This window comes from Pogoniulus pusillus, chromosome Z (assembly GCF_015220805.1).
Source record: "Pogoniulus pusillus isolate bPogPus1 chromosome Z, bPogPus1.pri, whole genome shotgun sequence".
Taxonomy (NCBI): Eukaryota; Metazoa; Chordata; class Aves; order Piciformes; family Lybiidae; genus Pogoniulus; species Pogoniulus pusillus.
Window position 1 is genome coordinate 6062679 of NC_087309.1, and position 17454 is coordinate 6080132.

At 43.7% G+C, this 17454-nt stretch overlaps 1 protein-coding gene across 3 annotated transcripts in view; it reads left to right on the plus strand.

Moving 5' to 3' along the window:
- The first annotated feature begins 10607 nt into the window (after positions 1-10607).
- Positions 10608-17454, plus strand: part of OXCT1 (3-oxoacid CoA-transferase 1) — a 142061-nt gene continuing 135214 nt past the window's right edge. For all 3 annotated transcript variants that reach the window (XM_064140588.1, XM_064140589.1, XM_064140590.1), the window contains exons 1-3: positions 10608-10782; positions 15556-15664; positions 16999-17089. In XM_064140588.1, the coding sequence (XP_063996658.1) occupies positions 10699-10782; positions 15556-15664; positions 16999-17089 (284 nt within the window). In that variant the 5' untranslated portion in view covers positions 10608-10698. The remainder of the gene's footprint in view (positions 10783-15555; positions 15665-16998; positions 17090-17454) is intronic.

Genomic DNA, 17454 nt, shown 5'->3' on the forward strand with positions numbered 1-17454 from the left:
AAGGAGATAGGCAAGTGAACAACCTGCTTTTGCTTCACTGCTTTGCTCCCCTGCTCTTTGCCTGCTCCCTCTGCTGTGCCCAGTCCTGCTGCTATTGCACACTGCCTTAGTGCTGCCTGCTAAACTCCACTGCCGCCAGTTACCAGGAGCAGACCCTGGATGCCTGCACACAATTGTCCTGTGTGGCCACCATGACACCATGCTGAGACTGCACCACATCTGCCTCTGCACCTGAAGGTCCTGCCTAGAATCCCTGGACATATACACAGATGGTCCAGAAGAAGCCAGGAGAACAAGGTCAGAGATTGTCTGCGTCCTGTCCCCAGATGCTGGGAAGATTCAAGCCTCAAAGTCCAACAAGACTGAATCCCCTGAAAGCATCTGGGCACTGTTTGGACTGTGGCCAGCCCTTGCCAGGGTAATAATAATAATAATAATAATAATCTCTAAGTAAATGCTCAATGCCTGTTTGTAATTCTCTACTGCCTTCTGCCATGGAGCAGAAAGAGCTTGAGCCCAGCTACTGGGCAAGCGGCGTATTAGCCGCAAGCAGAATTTGACTACAGGAATAATCTCTTCCAGTTCAATTAATGTTTCTATATTTTGCTGGTTATATCAGATGTAGATATTAGCCATAGAATGTTTCCATAACCGTGTAAGAACCAAAATATTATTGAAATTAGTGGTGGGGGGTGGCAGAGAGCTCTGAATAGCAACATTAGTAAACAATGTTAATTGTGGAAAATATCATCTCGCAGCAATTAATTTCCTCTCTGCAACAGAACAAAGAGGTGTACTGAAGGGATATACCATCTCTACAGTCTGTTTTGTGGTGCACCTCACCTGAGCTGCCTCAGTAACAAAGGAATTGTTGCATTTAGTGTTAGATGTCAGACTTACACCATGAACTGTATTAGCTGAGGAATGTAAGAAGCATTTATGTAAGTATCTGAAACTGAATTTATTAAAATACAGAATATATTGTTATTTACATATCTCTCATCACTATATTATTTGAGGCAACACTTCTGCCTGGGATTCTCAAAAAAACACAGGTCTTTCACTGTGTGGCTTTGCAGTTACCAGGGAAGGGGTGTAAAACTGCAGGTTATTCAGAATAATGCTTAGAAAGGGGAAGATAAGTATCAAAGATTTCGTCCATATTAGCAGGATTAATCACTATGAACTGATTTCCAGAATTCAGTGCAATAGTGGGTGATGTCATAACATTGAACAAAGTATCACATTCTGTCAGTCTCCATTAAGTAAGGTTGTGTATTCATTCTAGAATACTTCTAAGCCAGAGCATTTGATATTGTTGATGCCAAATGTGAAATCAGGGCATAAGAGTGATGTGTAATGGAATTTTTCCTCTGTGTCAATATATTTCTTCTGCAGAGGCACATGAGTGCCAGGTATTGGTAGATATTGTGGGTGTGTCATATTTTTATTTGCCTACCCTTGCAGGAACAGTTCTTTGTTCTACCTGCTTTCTACTCTGTGTGTACTTCAGGTGGTGCCCTGATGAAATATGAACCAGTTGGTTTATTAGTGTGGTCACCTGCAGCTGGGACAGCATGGTACCTGATTCACATTTAAATAGGTTCCAAGCATAAAAGATGATTTAGCAGTTTGATTTTTAATTATTAGAGGCGGTGTACACTGAACTTTGATATTGGAACTGCTTGCTGTCTTCTAAAGTGACCTTTCTAGAAGAAGGGATCATTAAGGACTGAGAAATAGGAACTGCTTCTTGCTGAGGGAGAGATGGAGCAAGTATAAAGCATATGATCTTCTATAATGGATTGAAAGACTTTACTTGCTGCAGGGAAACTCATGTTTTTCTTTTATATGGTTAATAATCAAAGAATCGTGGACACCTTAGTCCAGAAGAATGCCTGTGTGTGCCACATCTCCTCTTTGTGGACTCCTGTTCTGTGAGAACTTGCTTACAGCAATCTTCGCCCTAGTTTCCAACTGTTACAGGTTACCGCATAGGTGATTTAGGTGATTAATCACAGGATCACAGAATGTTAAGGGATGGAAGGCATCTCATCCAGTCCAACCCCTCTGCCAGAGCAGGATCATCTCTACGAGATCACATTGTGATGCATTTGGGCAGGTCTTGAATATCTCCAGAGAGCCCCGTCTGAGTTCAGCAGGATGCCACAGGGTGTCACCAGTGTGCTTGACAGTCCAGTGTTCAGCTGATGTTGGACTGCTTTCGTGGTAGTGATGTCAGTCTGAAATGGTTGTGTTCCCTGAAACCTTGCAAAACAAAAAAGCAGAATATGGAAGTCTTCAGTGAGTTCTTAGGGTATGGTTTCAAACTGGCCCCCAAAATAAACCACATGAATCTTTGACGAGATGTTTGGATCTGGTGAAATTGAGAGCAAGAGGCCCGAGAGCTTTGCAACAAGCTGCTTAGGCTTAGCAGGCTTCCAAGCTCCTTTGAGTGTGTATTTGTAGAACCAGGTTTAAGATCAGATGGGTGTGCTTTAACAAAAGCAGGAGAGACCTGATACTCTGAAATTCTAAAACTAGCTGATTCTAAGTGTTGTGGAGGGCCTGTAGGCCCGAAAATAGGCTTATTTATGCCTTGCCTGGACATGTTTTGCTGTCCAAACCAGAGGTAAACACATTAAATAGATAAAAGGGGCACAACAGACCTGGTGCCATGAAGTCTGGCCTGCCCAGGACCCCTGATTGTGTCAGGTGGTTGTGTAAGCCCCCACACGCCCAGCTGTGCCTGCCTAGTGTAAGGCCCATGTGATTCCCGTATTTGGAAAGTCCAGGCCTGTGGCTTTTGCATATTATGGTATTGTTTGGCTGACTGCCAACCTGTTTGGTCATTCTAGTGGGCAAGGGGCCATTAATCTCAGCCCACATTTGATAAATAGAGGCACACAGGTAAACAATGTGCTCGGACTCCATTGCATGTGCTCACTTGCTCATTCAGGCTCACTTGCTTATCATTAGGCTTAGACTCCCCAGCACTGTTATGATGGAGACAGAATCTCCCATAGTCTCCCAGCCAGCTGTGCACACTTGCATGCCACGGCGGTAAGTTACCAGGACCAGATCCTGTATTGCCTGACTTTACCTACAGAGCTCAGACTCCCGTGCAGCCGTGCATCCTATTGCACGCCTGCTGCCCTATCATTGCCTGGTAAGCGCCATTGCTGCCGAGTTACCAGGAAGCAGACTCTGAACTGTCTGCATGTGTGCTAGTTTGAAGCTAGCTAGAATGTTTTGGTGAGAAGAACTAGATCACAGGCTGTGAAAGGAAATCAATGGTGATGTCTACTCCCCTCAGAGTCTTGCTGAAGAAGAAAGGAAAACATTAGATAACACTTTCGCCATTTTTGTGGCACTCTGCTTCAGGCTGCTGGCTGAGCAACATCTAACCTCACCTTCCACTCACCTTTGCTTTTTAGCCTCTTGGCTGAACCTCTATTCTTCCTTAGGACTGGGGTGAGGTTGAGAGAGGCAGGGGGAAGGTGCAGGGGTGGTTGAGAGCCCCTCCTGGGGACTCAGGTTTCTGGAAGGGGAGTTGTGTTCCTTTATTACCTTTTACTTTGTGTATTTCTGTATATAACTGTATGTACTTTAAATATCTGCTTGTATATTGTGCTAGCTGTAAATATAAGCTTCATTTATATTCCCAGAGCTGGCTGAGCCTAGTCTGGGTGATTTCTAAAGTGTGGGGGGGCAAGGAACACCCAAACCATCACAGCATGCAATGGGCCTGTCTGGCCAGCGCTACATTGTGCTGAGACAGTACAGCATCCTGCCTCCACACCTGAGGTCCTGCCAACAGTCCCTGGACAGCGCATCCATGAGAAGCCAGGAGACAAGGGCAGAGATTGCATCCTTTGACAGGAGAACAAGGTCAGAGACTGCATCCTTTCCCCAGAAGCTGGGAAGATTCTCCTTTCCCCTGAAGCCGGGAGGATTTCAGCCTCAAAATTCACGGGCAAAGAGTCCCCTACAGTTTGGACACTAGTAATAAGCTGTGACGTAGCCCCAGAGGGTGATTGATGATTAATAAGGATTGTAAGTGAATGCTTTAATGCCTCTGTAATTTCTATTGCCTCCTGCCATAGAGCAGAAAGATCTTTCAGCCCACCTGGTGGGCAAATAGCATATAGACCCCCCAAGTGGCATTAAGCTGCGGGGAAACTCCTCTCTCTGTTTATAGTTTGAACTGTTTGCCAGTTATTAATAAGTTATGGTGTGGTATTAACCCTAGAATGTCTTTCATAACTGTGTAGAACATATATTAATATTAAATTACAGTGGTTGGGGGTGGCAAGATCCAGAATATTGAAGATAATAAATATATATGTTTATAGAATATTATCTTGCACCAATTAATCTCTCCCCTCCGCCACAATCGGCGTAGGCGGCAGAATACCCCTCTGCGACACTGAGGCATTTTAAAAAGAGGCGTGCATGGTAGAGGTTAATTTTAAGTCTCCTTTTAAGAAATTAACAACACAAGTTTCATATTGTGACAGATTTCACTCTTGTGTGAAAGCTAAGTTAACTTCTCTCTCATCTATTTTATTGTGTCACATGGAATGACTCCCTGCTTTTCCCAATAGATGTGTAATTTTTGGACCATTAGAAACATTAATGTGACATTTATGAGCTGCCCACTGTAGGAGGAAGCCTTTTTGAACCTCAGACAGCTGTTCCTCCAAGCAGATGGGTGGACTAGAAAAACTGGGCAGAGCAATTCATGTGAGAATGGATTGCCACTTGGCTTTGTCAGCACGCACTGGGAGCTGGCTGATAGTCTGATGCCTAGCCTCTGGCAAATAAGTACAGAGGCTTGAATTGCACACATGGATTTGCATGCGATCTTGTATCCAATAAATGCTGCTTGACAGTTATGCTTCACACCCATAAAATGGTTGACAAAGTCCAAGTTTAAAAAAGGAAACACAGTTACAGGCGAAACTTTCAGGCCAGACAGGTGTTTTTCTTAATTTCCAGCCCTGGTGGCTGTCTTGTAGTCTTATTGTGCAGCACTAGCCACAGTGAGGTATGAGGTGGGGTGTGGTATGTGTGTAAGAGAGAGAGCTGCTTACTGCAGTAAACGTCTGCCAACAGACTTTTGCATTATCATCCTAAAGCTCTGCATTTGTTTGTGTAATTTCTGCATCAAAAACAAGGCCTGTGTAAAACCCACTGGTGGTTTTACACAGGCCTTCCAGGTTCTGAGTTTAAAGCACACTGAGCTGCTGATAAGGTTTGTTTGAAAGTACCTTGTATGGCTTACATATGTAACTTTGCATTGGAGAATCCAGAAAATCCTGTTACGGTAGTGCTACCAAACATGAACTGACTTGCAGCGTGACAGCTGCTCAGGATCACTGTTCAGTTTATTGTTTCTGTAGCCTCTTTGTTATGTTTACCTTTACTCTTACAACACTACTGGTGTGGACTGTTTTTGTGGAATGTACCTCCATTCTTACAGCTTGGCAAGTGCAGGGAAGAAAATCACTTTCCTGTTCTGTCACATTCTTGCCTGGCAAAGAGGAGGAATAAGAGATTAGTAGGGTTTTCTGAGTAAGAATTTAAACTAGCCTCCATAAATACCAGTACATGCAGAACTTGCACAGCTGATGTCTGCAAAGATCTGATGAACAGGCGTTTTGTTTTCCTCGCTCCTGCTGTAATGAAATGATAAGACACTTATGCTTTCTCCAGATCAGTACACTGACTGTCACTGTGGAAGGTTATCACACTTAACTAATTTAGACAGTGTTGATGGCAGTTACTAAATACACAGTTTGTGAACATGAATAGAAGTGCCAAGAATCATGCTCAGCAACAGAACTTGTGGTTCTTTTTAAACAAAACCAACGCCTTAATGTTAAGTATAATTACACCCAGTAAATACTGTGGGTCTGGATTGAGGTGCAGCATTTGGAGTGTTTGAAAAATCTAAACTTTTGTATTTTTAAGACCACCAAACCGGAGTAACTATTTAACTGTTAATTTAACTGCTGGTATTTCAGTGGCTATTTCTCAGTGCTGTCAAGGTTAATAAGTGAATAACTTGCTGCTGTAACTCCAAAGCTCCAGTTTTGACCAAGTGTAAGATGTTCACTGTCTTCTGCATAGTTCTGCATAGTTGCTTATCCTAGCTTGCAATAATGATGTGATATAGAAACTTCCGTATCATATATATGAAAGCAGGGCATCCTGTCTAAAAATATGGGTCTGCTGTAACAGAAACTAGAATAGTATGCAACAAACAAACAAAATCCTCACGATTGTTTTGTGGAGTACAAACCTTCTCATCCAGTTAGGGATTTTTATTTTCTTAATCAGGTGAGTTCCTGTATTCTTTGTTTAAAAAAGAATACAGAAAAAAAAATATTTTCTGTTGTCTGCTCAAGAGGTCCTTCAAGGATAAAGAACTGCTCTTGACAAATGATTGTTGATTCTTCCTTATTATGTAGCCTCAGGATCCTTTCATAGTTTGGTAGCCCCTTTGATCTTCAGCTTAGGACTGTGAAAAGAATATCTTGACAGAGTTAGTTGGCAAAGGGATTCCCTCAACAGCTCCATAGGTTGTTCCCTTCAAAAAAGTTGTCTCTGTGATTCTCTCATTTGCTTTGCATTTCCCTGACGGTCTAGAAGATGGCTTTGGGGTTCGAGTTGTGGGTTGTTAATTATGTCTGTAGTATTTATGTTTAATTATACATAATCTTCCAGTTGCCAAAGCACTACATGTATAGTTTTCACTAGACCTGTGAATACCCATTTTTCTTTGAAATGACCTTCCTTTCACCTGAACTTTGTTAATAAATTGCATATTTAAGTTCACGTGGCTTACTAGTGTACTCCTTGGTGGTGCAGCTAAAAGCAGCTAAAAGCCCTTTTGACTTTCCCTAGTCAAATAAACTTCCTATAAATGCTGTGAGCTAATCTTAAAATTGGTGAATATATTGTGTATGAACTTGTAATTGTTTTTATGTCTCAACTGGAATACTTAATTTTTATGTAATATAAATACATAATTTATAATGCCCTTAGGTCTGTGCCGTAAGTTTTATATCCTTCCTTAATTTGTTTTTCCTGTAGCACTCCCTTTTTACAGGAAGATGTAGATGCTATGAAATGATCTTTGAATTTTCTTTGACTTTTTATTCCATATATAGGGAATTACATTCATTCTACTTTTTCCAAAGATGAGTTTCATGTGGTCTTAAGTGATTGATACAAGAAAAACTTCAGTATAGTGAGCAATAGTCAGGACTATTGAAACACTAACAGCTTGTATCGGAATTGGGTACTATTCACATGCTGAAGGTAAGTTTAGGTCATCTCATAACTGAGAAATGTCAAATTCCAATGGATCTGAAAGAAGGGTAAATTGCTACATTTTAATCATCTGGCATCTGCATCAAGTATAAACAAATGTTAAGAAACTTGTCTATAAGCAAAGTTGTTACTCTCAGAGTTCTGGTTCTTCCCCCTATGTAGGTGAATCAAACATATAAAAAAATTCTGCTTGCTTTTTGGTCACTTCTTTGGGAAATATAATTTCACTGTATTGGAGTGCTGACTTTGACATCTTATTATGCTTGGCAGTAGTATAAACAAGCTGGTGTTATATAGTGTATGTAATGATTAACGCGTGATAGCTCTAGAATGCCTACCTGCTGACTTGATTTTAGCACTAAGGGCTCAAACCTCTCCCACTACTCATTTGTAAATGCTATTGAACATGGAAAGTTTTTGGCTTGAATGCTAGCACTGCTATGTAATTTACTTCAGTGAATTAAATAAGATCATAGAGACTTGTTTCATGCTGATTACTTAGCTGTAGTCATTGCTCTGTGAAGAGCTTTAAGACATCTTGAAAATTAAGATAAATTAGGTGATCCACTATTCTTTCTAAACTACTCTAGAACAAATTCTTTTATCTACTCATTCAATTATGTTTGGAGGTTTTCTAAGCAAAAATAAGAGGCCTGAAGTCCAAAGCATGTGTGTTTTGCAAAAATTTTTTAGGAATAATTTTGAGTATAGATAATCCATAGTACCCGAGAAGGGAAAGTTACATCCTAGTTCAGAAAATGTAATTTGTGGAAGTAGGATTACCATTTTTGTATAACCACAAAATCAAGAATGGTAGAGGTTGGAAGTGACCTCTGAATATCATCTACTTCAGTGCCCCTACTAAAGCAATAATAATAGATGTTCCAGGGAGGTGTTAATACACATGCACTATACCTACTGCATGCAGTTATCCCCCTTAGAATCATAGAGTCAACCAGGTTGGAAGAGATCTCCAACATCATCCAGTCCAACCTAGCACCCAGCCCTAGCCAGTCAACTACACCATGGCACTAAGTGCCCCATCTAGGCTTCCCTTGAACACCCCCAGGGATGGTGACTCCACCCTGGGCAGCCCATTCCAATGCCAATCACTCTCTCTGGCAGGAACTTCCTCCTAACATCCAGACTGAACCTCCCCTAGCAGCTTGAGACTGTGTCCTCTTGGTCTGTTGCTGATTGCCTGGCAGAAGAGACCAACCCCACCTGGCTACAGCCTCCCTTCAGGTAGTTGTAGACAGCAATGAGGTCACCCCTGAGCCTCCTCTTCAGGCTGCACACCCCCAGCTCCCTCAGCCTCTCCTCACAGGGCTGTGTTCCAGGCCTTTCACCAGTAACCTCTTTTGTCCTGCTGGCCACACTGTTCCTGATCTAGGCCAGGATGCCATTGGCTTTCCTGGCCACCTGGGCACACTGTTGGCCCATGTTCAGCTACTATCCTCCAGTACCCACAGGTCCTGTTCTTAGCTGCTCTCCAGCTGCTCCGTCCCCAGCCTGTAGTGCTGCTTGGGGTTGTTGTGGTCAAAGTGTAGAGCCTTGCACTTGGCCTTGTTCAATCTCATCCCGTTGGCTTCTGACCACCCATCCAGCCTGTCCAGGTCCCTCTGCAGAGCTCTCCTCCCTCCAACATATCTACACCTGCTCCTAGGTTGGTGTCACCTGCAAGCTTACTGATGCTGGACTCAATCCCCTGGTACAAATCATCAATAAATATGAGGGAGTTTTTTTTTCATGAACGGAAATGTGACTTAAGGAATTGAGATATTTATATTAGAGTAGAATTGAGATTCAGAAATCCAGTACTTTAAAACTTTTATGCTTAATCCTAGAATAATATGAGCTGTGCTTTTTGTTTTTTAGCTCATTAAGCCCTTGTAATTTGTGGCTTTTTTCACCTGGCACTGTCTTAGATTTAGCTGACTAGCTGGAAAAAAAAATCAGCTCCAAACCTTCCCAACAATGAGTATGGTTCTGCTTCACTGGCAAATGCAGTGTTTGACTGTTACGTGAGCTGTAAATACAGGTACCACCAACTTTTGAAAGGAACAATACTGTCATGAAAAGGGGCCACAGCCCAGCACCTGCAAGGATGGAGCGTTGCTCTGAATAAAATGGACTGGAAGTGCACACTCTGGGGACTGGCAGCACACTCTTAAAACCTTGGCTTCTGTGTTGTAAATTATCCTGCTTTGTTGTTCATACTGGGGTGGCAAAGTACAGTGAGGCTGGCAGCTGCATTGGAAGCAACATGGAAACAAGATGAGGAGCAGTGTGACCTGCAAGAAGTGTGACCTGTCATGTGCATGAGAGCAGTTTATCTTTTCCTGCATCTGAAGAGCCTCCACATTTTTCTGTGAATCCTTCTGTTCCATAGGGCATCATTTGGCACGGGCTGCCCATTTGGAGTATTTTTAGCAAGTGTAAAGAACAGCAGAGGCATGCTTTGAATTTTCCTCCTAGCAGCAGCAGATCACATCATGTGGCTGTTCAAGTAAGTATGCATCTATTCTAGTAAGATTTTCCCACCCAAACATAGCATCCAGGTAGCCTGTGGAGACCATGTGCTTACTGGAGCCTGGCTCACCCTGGGGGCTGCACATTGGAAACTTAACCATTAAGCCTCTGTCCTGACTTTAATCGTTGTTACATTAGTCCTCGTTCACAAAGTGATAAGAGGGACATTTAAGCCACCTTAATTTCACTAGGAGACATTTGGAAGGGCACATCTGAGTTGTCCGTCCACGAAAATAGTAGAGCATTAGAAGGAAAGCAGGGACACTCCTTCTCCATTTACATCTGAAGTGACTGTAATACAGACGAGTTTCTCCATGACTGTTTTCTGTGTCTGAGGGGTTTTAGGGACAAACCCGATGACGCTGAGTCGGTGTTGTCAGCGTCCCACAGTATGGCGGGACCGCTTCGGCTCCCCTAGGCTCCAGGACTGCGGGTGCTGCCTCACCCTGCCTGGCCCTGCCGCCGCCCCCTCTCGCGGGACAGCGCCCGGGACGGACTGCCTGGACTCGGTAGCCGCGGGGCGGCTGGACAGCTCTCCCGCGCTCCAGCCTGGGCCACCGCCTGTGCGGGGCCACTCACCGAGCACAGCCCACAGCCGCCCGGGCTCCAGCAGCTGGCGGCTACCCACTGTCGACAGCCACGCCTCGGGCGCAGCCGACGTCAGTGGACGTCAGGGCCGAGCCCCCCACCCTCCCCCGGCCCGCGGAGTCGGCTGTCCTGCCCGCTCTCGCTCCGCTCCCTCGGCGTTGGACAGCAGCAACTGCCGCCTCGGACCAGCCCGCAGCCCCTCCGCATCCCCTTCCCCGAGAGACTCGCAGCGCGAAGATGGCGGCGTACAAATTCCTCCTGCCGACGCTCAGCCGCCGCATCCTCCTTCCCGCTGCGCGGGTGCGGGGCGCCGTGGCTGAGGTAAAGTAAAGGGGCGGGAGCGACCGGACCCTCGAATCACCCGTCACCCGCGCTTCCGCACAGCCGCTAGCCCCACCGGCAGTCCGCATCCCGGTCTAAGTCGTTCTGCCCGCCGGGCATTCTCCAGCGCCGCGCCTGCCCAGCCGGCGGTGACCTTGACTGGGCATCGGCCGCCGCCCGACCGCGGTCGGTGCCGTCTTCGCCGTGGCAGTCGATGTCTGCCGCGGAGACGCGCGCAGGGCGGGAACGGGCTGCCGGAGCCCAGGGGTGGGCCGCCCCGGCCGGCAGTCGATGGGCTTTGTTTTGCCCTTGTGTTTAGTTAGTTAGCTTTAGTTTCCTCTGTTGGCTTGACGGGTTTGGCGCGAAGGAGGCCCGTGGGCGCTGCGGAAGGCGGGCGGCGGCGTGGAGAGTGGAGCTTGGCCCCGAGGCAGGCCCGGCCCCGGGCCTAGCAGTGTGTTGGGATGCGATGACCTTGGGGGGGCCGGCCTAGAGATTTGTCTTTGAGGTTTAATTTGGTAAAATGTCCTCTGCATTTGAAATCGCAGCACAATTGCAGTACATTACTGTATGTTACAATCATGCTTTCACCACACCAGGCTTTCCTAAACGTGGGCTGCAGGTGCAGGCAAGAAGAGCACAGCTCCTTGAGTGCTCCACCATGTATTGGTATTCACAGATGCGTGGAGTTCAGCCCACTTCCTAAGAGAAGCTTCTCTCAGACCTTACCAATAGAGCCTGCATGTTAATTTTTGTCTCATTCTTCCGTAATGGTTTCCTTGGCTTGTTTTATTTTAAACAGCTTATCTGACCTCTTTATGCCCATGTTTGTTCTTCCTGATGTCTTTATGGACAGATAATAGTATCTTATGGTTTCAACCTTTGTTTTGCTAAATTATGTTTCACTCTTCTATAATGTTTGCTTCCTTTTTGTTGATAATTCTAGAAGCTCATCTGTCCCCATGTTATTTCGCTCTTAAACCTGGGCTGCCAGAATTACAGCTGGCTCCTAAAGTCATAGCTTGCAGTCTTGGTGTACAAGGGGAGCATGAGTTATTCTTGACATCTGGTGTTCTATAAAGTCTGTGGCTCTCAAAGAGCAAAATAGGTGGGAAGAGGATTGGAAAGCACATTTGATATTAGGAGGGCAGATAGCTTCATCAGAGACATCCAGCCAGGGGGTGCACAAATATGTAATACATGTTGTTCGATTCCCTGCTGTTAACAGACCTCTGGGAAGATAGTGGACAAGGTACCATGTAATCTTATTTTAAGTGGGTACAGGGACACAGCAGTGACCTGGCCTTCCTCCAGCCCTGGCCCTCATGCCTGCATGCAGTTCTGTTGTACTGAGACTCCAGAGGCTGCCAGCACTTAACACTAATTTTTTTGCATGCCTGCCAAATGCTACCAGAAGACGCACTCTTTGCAGCCATACCACTGTTATGAAAACATGTTTCTGAAAGCAGTAGTCGTGGTATAATCGAGCATGAGTAAGCCTTTGCAGTCTTTCCTACCTGTCCTCTCCCTGATGACCCACATGGTGATTTTTTTTTCTTTAGCTCATCAAAGCTTTGGAATGTCAGTGTGAAGTGTAGTTTTGAGCGTGGGATTTATACTGTTTTCCCTCTTGCCCTCCCACATTTGTCATTTTATTGGAGTCTCCCATATTCTGGGCCATTCATCAACAGTATGGAGTTCTAAGATTGCATTGGGAAGCTACTGGAAGATTCACCCTGGTCAAAGGAGTTACTGCCTATTGCATTGCCAGCACAACCCTCTACTTCCTGTTGTGCCTTGTCCTCTAGTCAGATATTGTGATAGTGTTGGATCTCTGCATTAGCAATTTTTGGTTACGTTTAGTGTCTGTGTCAAGAGTTAGGGCTGGGCCAGCCACTACATGGGTGACAGACACTGTCTATTAACCTCTCCCTCTTCCCAAAGGGGAAGAGAAAGGATATAAGGGTGAAAGGCTGTAATGGCAGGTAATGTGGTACAAGCTTATTAATTTTGATATTCAAGACTCTTGCCACAGGCCATCAGTTTTAATAATAAGTTCTTTGCAATGGTCATGAAAACATTACACAAATGAAAAGGCAGAATCTAGAACACTTAAGAAATAACTAGCAACAATATAACAAACATTAAACCATTGGAATTGGAAAGAGGTTCTTGCGGTCGATTATACTGCCTGCCCTCTAGAGGAGCTTGAGAAACTCCTTTCTGCTTAAGGCAGAAGACACTTAGATTCACTTAGAGAATTTCTTACAAAGTCTTGCAGAATTTTGCAAAAAGGCTATTGAATATTTACTCACAAAAGCTGTATCTCTGGATTCCCAGGGCTAACTACATTTTCCAGACAGTACCCAAACACTTGAAGTTCTGTCAGTATCTTGGTAGTTGTTGATCTTCCCAGGTTCTAACAGGGTGCTGGGAGAGAGACAGTCTCTGTCCTGATGCTGGTTCCTTTTTGGACAACAACCTTGCCTTTGCATAGAGGAGAAAAGGAGAGTTTCTAGGGATTTAATGGAAATTGTAGGGATTGTAGGGATTGTAGTGGCCACACCAGTGACCAACTGGGTAGATGTAGGGCTGGCACTGGGTGTTGCCTACCTTGACTTCATCAATGATTTACACACTATCTCACATAACATCCTCATAGGGAGGCTTAGGCAGTGTGGTCAAGTAAGTGGACAGTGAGCTGGGTTGAGAACTGACTGAAGGACAGAGCTCAGAGAGTTGTAAGCTGCAGCACAGTGGGTTCCACCTCAACAGAAGAAGAACTTATTTACTGTAAGGGTCAGAGAGTGCTGGAACAGGCTCCCCAGAGAGGCTGTGGAGTCTCCTCCCTGGAGACTTTCAAAGCCTGTCTGGATGTGTTTCTGTGTGACCTGAGCTAAATTGTGTGGTCCAGCTTTGGCAGGGGGGTTGGACTAGATTATCTCTTTGGGTCCCTTTCAACCCCTAACATTCTGTGATCCTGTGACTCCAGACTTGGCAGAAGACTTGCAGGTATGCAGTCTTGGCATGGAGGTTTGCAGAGGGGCAGGCAGGATGTCTTGCAGATGTGCAGATGGACACAGTGTCATGATAGCTGAGTATCGTGTGAAGGCACTCCATGCCTTCACACAAGCTTGAGACATGGCAAGTTTCCAGGTAGACTAACCTAAAGTATCAGGGCTTGTTATTATGCAGCAGGCAAAATATAGCAGAGCATGATAGGATGCAGTGGCAGAGAGCAACGAGGCAGAAGCATGGTGAGGCAGAGCACAATAAGGCAGAGCAAAGGCAGAAGCACAATAAGGCAAAGAACATTGTCTTTACCTGCTCATCTCTTTTTATCAATGAGTTCCGAGACTAATGGCTCTTTGGCCACAGATCAGTCAATCAGAATAGCAGTTATCCAAACTTGACCATATTAGATAAAGTCAGGGCTTACTTTTACCCTTTTAGGGCAGAACACAAACAGGTGTATAAACACATGAGGTACCCTGTTTACAAGTTGGAAGGGACATGGAGGCACCAAGCCTTTTGTCTTCCTTTTCCGCCCTTGCTTCTTCCAATAACAAGAGAGAGGAGGAACAGGGAAACATGTCTGGGCAAGCCAGAACCTGTTTAGGCCTAATTTGGCCTATTTTGGCCTTCCTTGACAGAGGCTTACAGACTGGAAGACCGAAAGAGCTGGAATGAAAATAGTAAAATGAGATATATACAAATAAATGTAAAATCAGTCTTTAACACACCACCTACACCTCCCTCAGTACCCCCACGCCTGATGGCAGTTATGTCACTGTCACTACTGGTGCTCTGGGTAGGTACTGGAGAAGGCCCAGATTGGACTCTGCAGCAGATGGAATTAGGATTCAGGATCTGTATTCTTGAATTGGGTTCAGGAGCACATGGATTGAGATCAAAGGCAGAATGGATGAAGTCCTCCTCGGACACTGGCCATTGAAGAAAAGAGCTTGGCTCATGTGATCCATTAGCTTTATACTGAATATAACGCATGTATTAAACAGAAAACATTGTTAATCAGCTTAGGTTCACTTGTCATGTCCATTCCTCCCCAAAGGGTGCTCTTTTACTTTCTGCCCACCCCTGCATGGCACACAAGGTTTAGCAGTGACCTTGGAAGTTTAAGCAAGAACCTTGCTGCATACCAATCCTTAGTAGTAACTATAAATATCAGGAGTTATCACTTCTAGAAACAAACAATGTCTGGATACATAGGCATTAACTCCAAAAGTGCAGTTATTTACAAGAGTCTGAGCTGAAAAGTAAAATAACTAAACATAATTGGTTATATTCTAATTCAAACTCAGACAGTCTGGATGTCTTTGAAGCAAATAGTATCAATAATAGGTTAAAGCAGTGTTTGGGTTGCTCTAACACCTGCTGAGGAATTGCGTTTGTGAATCTGTTCACAGTAAGACACAATTTGTCAGCAGTTTAGGATGGAATTCAGGAATATGAAATCTGTTTGGATATTGTCAAATCGATGCAGCTCATGTTAAGCCTAAAACTGTCATATTACTCATTGCATGTCATAAAACCTGAGTAATGTGTGGTATAGTGAAACAATAGGGCAATAAAACCCTTGTTTTGGAGACCTGAACCCATCTCTTTCCCCCTCCCCTTCAATGTTTAGTGTTTACAGTAGCAATATATTTTTTAAAAATACTTTTCCACTTATGGAGCCAGAAAAATGGTCATCATCATAAAACTACTGTGTAATGCTTTTTATTAATTCACTTGTTCCCTTTAATATTTTTACAGATTTCTGGATGCTATTTTTCTACCAGCTGTCATCGCAACACCAAGTTTTATACTGATCCTGTCGAAGCTGTAAAAGATATACCTAATGGGGCAACTATACTTGTTGGTGGTAAATACTTAAGTTCTTTATGGTTGCAGTCACATGTTCTGCTAATGAGATGCCTTTAATTATTTCACTGTGTTTCTTCTAACTACTTTGAGAATCGACCCAGCTTGTATGGGTATTTAAATGAGTGATTTCCTGTTCTCTTAATAAGTGGAAGACACTTTCAGTGAGAAAATAATTTTTGGCTTTTTTAGAGGAGAGAGGGGAAAATAATTATCATATATGTAAATATTTTTCTTCCCCCAGAAATGAAGCATTAGACTTTACTTGTGCTAGTTTTAATGCAGAATTAGCATTATTATTTCAGATGGTAGATTAAATTTTGGTTGGTTATTCATACTCTGTGTCTGCCTAGCCACTGGGTCTCTGTGATTTTGAGCAAATTACATATCCTGGTTTTGGCTGTAGAAAGAGAAGGTAATATTTACCTACATTACACTGAATGGCTATGCATAGCATTTCCAGGTGAGCCAAGAAGTTTTATCATGCTGAATTTCACTGCAACTTTGAGCTTTTGAATATTCTGTATGATTTCCACACTTTGGTGCTGGTCAGTCTACTGAAAGAAGGGCAGTGTCTCTGTTTAGTGGATTGTAAGTGATGTAATGGTGTAAAACATGGGAAAGCTCATTTGAGATGTGTAGTAGGGCAAAATGTGTTCTAGGAAGAATTATTGTAATTTTGTTGTTGTTGTAACACAAGAGTATCTGAAGATAAGAAGCTGGGAAGGATGTGGTAGTAACTGTAGTGTGAGTCTGGCCTGAAACTCAGGCAGCCTCAGATGTGGCATGGTGTTCTGTTTTAGACATACTGGGTTCTTGCAAAATAGGTGAGAGTGGGAGGCATCTCAGTGTGGGTGGAGATCTGGGTTACTGTGCTTCCAGTTGCTCTTCTTCCTGAGGGTATTAAGTTTCCCAGATTTTCATCACCTAATTATAGGCTAAGCTGTTTGAGACAACCCCTTTCTTCTCCTGTTTGGCATTGTTATGTACAGCAAAGAACTGAAGGTTAACTTGGTAGAAGGAGAAGGAAGAATAATGAGTGCAGTGGTTAGGACACGCATCAGGAGAGCTGAGGTCCTGCCGTCCTTCTCCAGTGGTCATTTGTGTGATAGTAGATCTCTGATGGTTAGATGGTTTTCATCCAAACTGGGAAGCAGCTTGTAACTGGGAGATTCCAGTGCTGGGGTGCAACTATTTCCAGAAATGTTGGTTTATTTAGTCAACTAAGGAGCCTGTTTTACTCAAAAAATTAAGTAAGCAATGCACATTCTCTATTTTCTGATTAATCTGTTTCAAACACTTGTTACATGCTCAATTTTCTTCTGTTTTGCACAGGGTTTGGATTGTGTGGGATCCCTGAGAACCTCATTGGGGGGTTACTAAAGACTGGAGTAAAGGGAATAACAGCAGTCAGTAATAATGCAGGGTAGGTATTCATATCTCTCTTGTCTACTAAGAATGGTTTAAATACTCTATTCATGCTAAAAAGCTAATGCTGGAAAAAAAATCTTACTTTTCATCATAAGAATTTTCATGTGAACCACACAGCTTTCTTTGAATGTGTTAGTTTTGGAATGAGCCCAGAAGGTATAGTACTGCGTGAATACTCAGCTTTGTCAGGAAGAAGTTGTCACTCTTAGAGGCAGTTGCAATTTTGTATATTTATATATTTTTAACTGGTTAATTGTAACTGCAAATTCTGACTTAGATGCTGTAAATATCAGTGTTTGTTTGTTTGAAGTTCTAAATAAGGATTTGCATTTTTAAGCACAGTCTGATCTTATTGTGAAT